The 8,737-nt window shown below is 42.1% G+C and overlaps 1 protein-coding gene across 1 annotated transcript; it reads left to right on the top strand.

Moving 5' to 3' along the window:
- The first annotated feature begins 608 nt into the window (after positions 1-608).
- gpr61 (G protein-coupled receptor 61) lies at positions 609-7,565 on the top strand. The gene is made up of 2 exons (XM_027007038.2): positions 609-769; positions 3,500-7,565. The coding sequence occupies exon 2, from the start codon at positions 3,797-3,799 to the stop codon at positions 5,162-5,164; it is 1,368 nt and encodes a 455-aa protein (XP_026862839.2). The 5' UTR covers positions 609-769; positions 3,500-3,796; the 3' UTR covers positions 5,165-7,565.
- The last annotated feature ends 1,172 nt before the right edge of the window (positions 7,566-8,737 follow it).

Genomic DNA, 8,737 nt, shown 5'->3' with positions numbered 1-8,737 from the left:
TTTATTTCCATTTTTTCCCCAACTTTAGCCTAGAGTGATCCCATGAGGATAAGTCTGTGTGTGTATATATGTGTGTGTGTGTGTGTGTGTGTGTGTGTCTCTGAATTAATCAGTGGCACCTAGTACAAGAAAGGGGCACTAAGACCCTGTGATAAAACAAGAGCTGCCTAACCGGCAGCATCCCTATCTCCACTGCACTCTATTCTGCAGTTGCCCTGTGTGTGTAAGGGAGAGCACATGTTTATGTGTGCATGTGTGAGTGTGCAAGAGAGAGAGTGTGTGAGGAACCGCGCACGCGTGTGTGTGTGTGTGTGTGTGTGTGTGTGTGTGTGTATGTGTGTGTATGTATGTGTATGTATGTGTGTGTGTGTTTGTGTGCGTGCATGAATGTGTGTGCTAGAAGCAAGTGTCTGAGGAGAGGGTTTCGCATGTCTTCCCATGTTTTTTCCTCTCATTCGCTCAAGCAGCAGCCTGACCACCTGGACCGGCCGTCTGCCTGGAGCATAGTTTACAGGGGCGGGGGGCAACGGGGAGTGTGGAATGTGAGGGTGAGTGCACGCGTGTGTGTGCACACGCGTGTGGGCGGGTGAAGGGGGAGGGCTGAGAGATGAAAGGGCCAGGTGAGGAGAAGACTCGGGTGCCTCTCTCTCTCTCTCACCGTCATTCTCTCGCTCCCTTACATTGTTTTGCGACACAAGCATTTGGAACGTTGGAGGAGACCATCCCTCTTGGAGCTGATGTACACCATAGCAACCTTTTGGAGGCTGAGGTATGTCCCCAACACTCTTGTGTCACTCACCAACCTGCTGTGTCTCTGTGCCCGCCGCCAAGAGTCAGATGGGGCAAATCTGCGCTTGCTTAAACTCACCTGTTCTTGCTCCTGCAGGATTTGCACAGTCATAGTAAGGAAATCCAGACTGTTATGAACTTGTTCCAGATACTTCTGCTAGCTGTCTGCTTGTGGAGAGGTGTTAGCTACAGACAAGATTTTGTGAAAACTGTATTTCTAAATTTATGTGAACTATATGTGAGCTCACTTTCAGTAACATTTACATTGAAGTGTTGGAAGTTGGTGTGTCCAATAAAGTACACAAACCATAGACACTTATGGCTGAGCTTGGTGACTGGTCATATAGATGGGGCTGGCAAGCACAAAGGGTGTCCATTTGTCCAGTTCGCTATTGCAGCTCAGCAGTGGTTAGAACAGTGGCAGTGGTTAGAAAAGTGCTTGGTGTGGTATCTACCATAAAAGTGTTTGGTGTGTTTGGCTTATAGAGAGTCCAGGCCTCAGACCCTTATGTCAAACACTTGCTAGACGGATTGCCCCCATGCTCACTACAAGGGCCAACGGAACTATAGGTATATGAAAATATACAGAACTGTGGTGTGGATTAGTTACCGTGACAGCCCACAATGTGCCTCTCTGTGGATGAGAATGAGGTTGAAGAGTGGGGTGAAGAAGTTGTTAAACAACATGGGTGGTTTTCATCGCTGGAATGTAGTCATGTGCATATTATGGAGTCATATGTTTCTTAGTTCATAAAAAGCTCAGAAAAGCACAACCTTTTAAGCTATTAATTTCACTGTTTTTGACTATTTCTGGGTATATATTTGAATATTTGTAGGGTTTACAAGAGGCATTGATTACTTTTAATTGACTTTATGTTAAATGCAGTTTCTCAAAGCTTTGTGACACTAACAGTGTGATATTTAACATCTTTAACATGTTCTCTAATGTCAACAAATACAAGCCACATATGGATTTACACTACTTGTTTTGAATAATAATAAGTATTGCAGGAATCTCTTGCTGTATATTATTTTGACTGATATTCCTATGGATAATTACAACAGACATTGAATAGATTATATGAGAACTCATAAAATCTAATTGTATTTATTGCATATATTTAGTGAGTATCTAATAAATGATAAGTAGTGTATTTTTTTCCTCAAATTTCAGTGTTGTTCTCCAACATTTGTACTTATCGTATGACATCAGTAAAGACAATGATTTAGAGAGGGTGAATGTTGTGAAGAACTCCACGGGCTGAAGAAATTCCACTCAAGAGGAACTCTGCCTATTGCACACTAATTATCAAAGAATCCTTGTGACGATTGGTGTATTTTCCTGGGGCTCTTCACATGCTTTACTGCTTGATATTGCTGCTTAACCTCAGGCTGCAGGTTAAAGAGCTTCTTTTGTGTCTTGACTTAGAAACAACCGTGCTGTTATGTAACCGCCGCATATTGCCATGTGAAGTCCAGGCCATGCAAGAGTTAAAAACGTACCACTGTGGGCTGATGGACAGGCTGAGGGCAGTTGGTTCACTCTAATCACCTTTTGGGAGTCAGTGCTGTGGGGCTGGCAGTCTGGGGGTCTGAGGGTAAATGCGAATGTAATAGGTTTGTGCCCATCTTTTCAAACCCAAAGTGGGTCAAAATGGCAGTCGTACTGTGTAGTGCTTTTGCCTTTAGCCTGTGATTGAACTACAGAGTTTTCTCCAGTAGTGGTCCACTTAACTACAGAAGCTGCTCCACTTTGCTGGAAAACTCTTCCAGTCACATACATTTGAGACCAGGTAGTACAGAAAATAAAGACAAAGGAGGAGAGTAGAGTGACTATTATCATTCATAACAGCATACTAATATTGTTTGTGCAAATCACCAAAAACAAACTCTAGTTTGTTCAGTTTTATGCAACACTGTAAAAACCATTCTCCTCCCAGAGTGCAGCAAGGTCATGTTCATAAAGGCCCTCAATGATCTGTGTTCTGTACATTGTCATATTCAATTAATTGCCAGATCAATGTGGTCTTTGGCCTCAGGCTGCAAAGTCTCTAACCTACTTTACTGGCTAGGATACATTCTATGAGTAAATGAATTCGAGCATCTGCCAAATGCCATAAATATAAATGTAAACATATCCTGATACATTTTCAAAGTTGGTCACATCATCAACCACATCACCTAGGAACTTGACAGTTTTAGTGAGGTGGACAGGGATGTAGAAGTGTTTCAATGAATTTTCCTACTATTTTAGTGGAGCACAGTGTGTGGAAAAGTTACACATGGAAAGTTACAGATGAACAGTTTGAGAGAGTAAATGTCAGGGCAGAGTGGTGGCTATATGTAATGATGTAATGATATGTAGTAAGGTATCAAGCAAGTTCAAGCAAGCTGGTAGCTTGCCAGAGGAATATATGGTTCATCAGAAGCTGAAGTTTGAAAAATGGTTGTGTTTCATATTTTTATGCATTAAAATTAAATGGTAATGTTCATTTTGGTCCTAGCAAGGAAAAGGAGCTAGCAAGGAAGTGTTATAAGGTTTGCAAGTGTTATCTTTAGTGACTATTAAATTATGCAAATGATAGGATAATGTCCTTCGGAATTACTGTAAAATAAAATCAATCAGTATTTGTGAAAACACACTGTAAATGAGGCAGTGCTATGACATGTTGGAGAATGGTTGTGTAACCTAACTTTGTTTCTGTGCCAGGTCTGGGGCATCGACATAAATGTCTTATCCGATTCTTCAGATGAAGCATTCTTAATCAAAGTGTACTGGATATGGAGTAGGATCGAGAGGAAGATGAGTGGGAATGACATGATTGGGCTAATGTATGGCACTGTTCAAACTATACAATGCAATCTGAATGTTAAGTGCGATTATTTTGCCATTATACTAACAATACTGACTCCAGTGAGCCCTGTAACTGGGCTGCTTTAGGTGGGAGAGAATGGGTGATAAGCCCATGAAGGCAACTTCTGCCCATTATCCATATCTCATTCTCTCATGGATCTTACTGTCTCTTTGTGGAACCATTCCCTCACTGGCCACCTGCAGCCCAACACCCCTCGGGCCAATGGCTCAGGTGTGACACCGCCCAGTGTCAGGGCTCTCTACCAAACACTGGCCCTCTGCGCTATGGTGCTGATGGACGTCCTGGCTGTGGTGGGCAACCTGGCCATCATGGCGGCAATTGCACGGGCACCGTGCCTGCACAAGTTCGTCTTCGTCTTCCATTTGTGCCTGGTGGACCTGCTGGCCGCCCTGGTGCTGATGCCCCTTGGCATGCTGACGGAGCAGGCCTTTTTCAGCGAGGCTGTCTGCCAGGCCTACCTGTGCCTGGGCATGGGCCTCGTTAGCGCCGCCATCCTCACCATCTCTGCCATCAATGTGGAGCGCTATTACTACGTCGTGCACCCCATGCGCTACGAGGTTAAAATGACCATGGGACTGGTTGTTTCAGTTCTGGTGGGTATATGGATCAAAGCCACACTCATGTCCGCCCTCCCTCTGTTGGGATGGACACTGCAGAAGGAGGAGGCTCAGCTAAGCCCGGCACTGGCACAGAGATACTGCTCTTTGCGTCTGATGAATCATGGACCCCACTTGGTGTTCATGATTCTCTTCACACTCATCTACTTCCTGTGTCCTGTCCTTATCATCCTGGTGGTGTACTGCAACATGTTCAAGGTGGCCAGGGTGGCAGCCATGCAGCAGGGCCCTGTGGCCACATGTGTGGAGACCTCACAGCCACGCTCTGAGTCCCTGAGTAGTCACTCCAGCACGGCAGCCAGCCTTGGAGGGACGCGGGACACGCCTCAGAGGAATTTCAGTGGTGGCAAAGCTGCTGTTGTGCTGGTGGCCATCGGGGGTCAGTTCCTAGCCTGCTGGCTACCTTACTTCTCATTCCACCTCTATGCTGCCATCATGTCACCCTCTCTTGCTTCCCTGGCCCAAGTGGAAGGCATGGTCACCTGGTTTGGTTACTTCTGCTTCACGTCCAACCCTGTCTTCTATGGCTGCCTGAACCGGCAGATCCGGGAGGAACTGGTGCGGAACCTGGCCCGCGTCTTCAAGTGGGGGCGGCCGCACGAGGACAACCAGCTGCCCAGCAGGGAGGCCTCCATCGAGGAGAACTTCCTGCAGTTCCTTCAGAGCACCGGATGCAGCCTGCGGCCAAGGAACTCCCACAGCATCTCTGTCCCTCAGCAGGAGCAGGATGATGCCTTCCCAGCTCACCACAGGCCCCCTGCGGATTTCCACATCCCTGGACAGATCATGGAGGAGACTTCAGAGTACACTGATCAGCAGCAGCAGAATGAGCTCAAAATACCAGACAACTGTATCAAAACAACAGCTGAGCTGCAGGGGTAATATATATTGATAATGATTTTATATATATATATATATAAAACTTGTCTTTAATCATTAGATGGGGCTAATACTTGGCCACTTGGTCTGTAGAATAAAACTTTATGAAAGGCATTTTGTCTGGAAGAAATCAGCTGATAACAATTGCTATGAGTATGACTGACACAAATCTCTGATCTCTTCACCTCATCATTGCACCTAATAATCTTTTATTGGCCCACCAATTACAAGACTGTTAGAGGTCGCCTGTTACAAGATTCAGACCTTTCTAGCTTAATTATCATTTGCCATTAGGACTGTAGACTGATGGACTATCAAAGGAGACTTGTAACATGATGTATCCTTGTCTGATGCATTTTAATGCAGATTTATAAATGAAGCAAGAACTAAATATGTGCATGGATAAATATGTGTGCCTTTCTAGGTTGTCAGCGGATGGAAAGGGACAGAATAAGAGCTTTAGTGTATTTAAGCATTGGTGTATAGAAAAAACAGATGTTGATTCATATGCAACTATTGCATAAATATAATATTTTTCAAATTGTTCTAGTGGAACATCTGTTTGTTTCAGAACAACATATCGAGTCATACTTCCCACTCCTTGTGACATGGTTAACCCAGCTGAGACCCCCAGGCTCTGAGCTGATGATCAGAGCAATAGAACAATCAGATAAAAGGCTCACATTAGGTCAGCTTTGAACATGTGTCAGTACAAGATCTTATTTAGGTTGATTAGTACTGATCTGAAAGGATCAGTTCATTTTGACTCTCTCACAACACAATGCAGCTGTCAGTTTCTTCCATAGATAAAACAGAATGTCCTACCAACACTATTATTCCCATTGTAACATTTATCATTTCCAGATTTCTGGCCATAAATTATACATTTATCTCTTAAAGGGCCCCTATCCTACATTTTTGTTTTATGTTCTTCCATGATATCCACTTACAAGGTTTGTGTGACTTTACGTTCAAAAATAATTTATAATTAGTTTTTACATGACTTTCAAACTTCTCTTTATCCCTTCTAATTAAACAGGCTGTTACTGTACCATCAAGACAGATAGAAGATAAATGGGATGTATTGGTTGTCCTGTACTGCAGCTCATTCAAAAAGAGCTCAGAACTGAAACACCACTGAGAAATGCAGTGTAAGTGCTGTATGCTGAATAGGCAGGAATACATAAATGAATATGTAAATGTAAATATGATTGTTCTCATTACAGCAGAGAAACTGATTTCCAAACAGGCTGTTTCTGCAGTTTAAATTCCATATATGGACTTGGGGAATTGAACAGTTTGTTTGGAAATTTTAACAACATTTACATATTATTTCAAAATTCTTTATTTCAAAAAGTGAAAGAGATTCAGTTTTCCATGATAGAGGCTCTTTAAAATTTGAATCAAATTCATGGCCATTTCTGAACTACTGAATTCTTCAAATTGTTTTTGTTATATATTATAGGTTCAGTAATGAAAGAAAAGGAAAGTGCAAAGAAAATAAATAAATAGCTCCTAATGAAGCAAAACACCAAACTGACTGTACTTAACAGTAAAGTTTTATTTGGCAGTCTGGTTAACCTGTGATTTGTGCTATTTAAACAAATAAAAAATAATACTTGTGACATCTGAACTGCCATCAGCTTGCTTTGGAGAAAAATGTCAGTGGTCTCATAAGGTTAACCATAAGGTACTGCAGCTTGGTTTGCTCTGGAGAGATAGGGGTTCTTGTGGCTGTGAGTAGACACTGCCCACTGTCAGTATCAGTACTGTTGTTTAGGGGTAAATCCTTCTCTGTTCCCTACAGTATAAAACTGTTTTGCCATAAGCAGTCTCAACTTGTTGCGGCTACAGCACACAATAAAGGCAATACTTATATGTGGTAAGAGTTGCTTTTTTGCATTCCCTTACCAGTAAGCTGCACAGTCCAATTTCTCCACTCCTCTCTCCTACTTCAGAGAATAGTAGGAAACTATTAAAAATTCAGAATGCATTCTTTTTTATTTCTTTGTTTCTTTTCTAAATTTAATGTTACAAATACTGTAGCTGGTTTTGGACAGAGTAAACCAATTTGTGAATTATAAAGAGTGAAAATATCAAAACAAAAATAGACAGAATTTTTAAAAACTCTTGTGCAACAACATATCAAAATGTTGAATAAAGTATCTATCACCTTAAACAATTTTCACCGAAAAACTGATAAAATACATTGACTGATGAATAATTTGTTATTAGGTTTGGAAAGCACCGATCATGAAGATAGACTTTGTTAGAATACTTGAATCACACCAGGTTCATTCACAACAAGCTGTTTCAAATGTGCAGCCATGTACTTAAGATAAGAAACTTTGGGATTTCAGCACCAAAACTCCTCTCACAAATCCACAATTTATCTACAGTGAACAAGTACAATAAACAGAAAAGTTAACCATGCTATGCTGAAGTAAGTCACCTTCTTTTCTCAGTCTTGTATCACTTCCTGCACCTCCTGTATGTCTTCTAGGCAAATCTTTTCTACATTGAAAGTGCTAAAACGTTTGGGCTCCCAAATGGCTCAGCCGTCTAGGTGCTGGCCCTATCATCAGGTGATTGTTGGCTTCCCCCATCCCCCAACATGGTGCCAACCAATCTGGATGTCTGCTTGCCTGCATAGGTGAAGCTGGTTGCTGGTGCCCTCCTCCAAACATGTGGAGCTGTCCAGTCATGTTTCGCGTGTGGCAGTGTGAAAGATGTGGTAGGTGGCTGCATGGGCATCAGAGGAAGCAAGTGCTTGCCTTCACCCTCCTGGCTTGGTGGTGTCAGGTGATGGGGAGGATTTGATTACTATGGGTGGACTCTGAGATAACTAACATTTGGAGAAACATTGGGCAAAAATGTGTACAATGTGTAGGTTTTTTTATGGCAATAAAATATTTTTAATGTAGGGGTACTAGCAGTCAACTGACATTTCTAAATGCAAATTTTACATTGTCCAAAAAGGTTAACTAAGTCTATAGCAGCTTATGAACTTCACTGAGACTGTAGTCACCACACCCCTTATGTAACTCCTTGATATCTCAAAAATGTCAAAAGCAGACACAGTGGAAGGGGAAGACACCTCCAAAAATATACTACTGCCTAAAACTTTGTTAAGACAAGTTAGGATAAAATAAGGTTGAAAATTAAGGTTAGGATTTGGACACTTAGAAGTGTTGCATTCAACATCAGTGGTTCAACTCACACCGTGGATCCATACTAAATGCATACACACTGAAAAATATGTATTCATTCAAATTCCTCTGTACCCATCGTGGTCCAGTGGTATGTTATTTGCCTGGTGTGCAAACTAGCTAACTTCTAAATTTTACTGTGTCAGTAATATAGTTTTGAGCTCCTGCTCCTGTATAGCGTGCAGCTAGCAATACCAAGATCATGAGTTCCATTATTAAAAAGAGCACACGTACTGTTAAAAAATAAGTAAGGCTGGATAAGCTCTCTGAAATTGTATTTTTAGACCCTCCACTTGTTATCCTCCCAGAGACGCCATCTCCAAACAAACACATCAAGACTGATTTGCATTGTTGTGCTTTGATGTTT

The sequence above is a fragment of the Electrophorus electricus genome, chromosome 23 (assembly GCF_013358815.1).
Source record: "Electrophorus electricus isolate fEleEle1 chromosome 23, fEleEle1.pri, whole genome shotgun sequence".
Taxonomy (NCBI): Eukaryota; Metazoa; Chordata; class Actinopteri; order Gymnotiformes; family Gymnotidae; genus Electrophorus; species Electrophorus electricus.
This window is presented reverse-complemented; position numbering and strand designations above follow the sequence as displayed.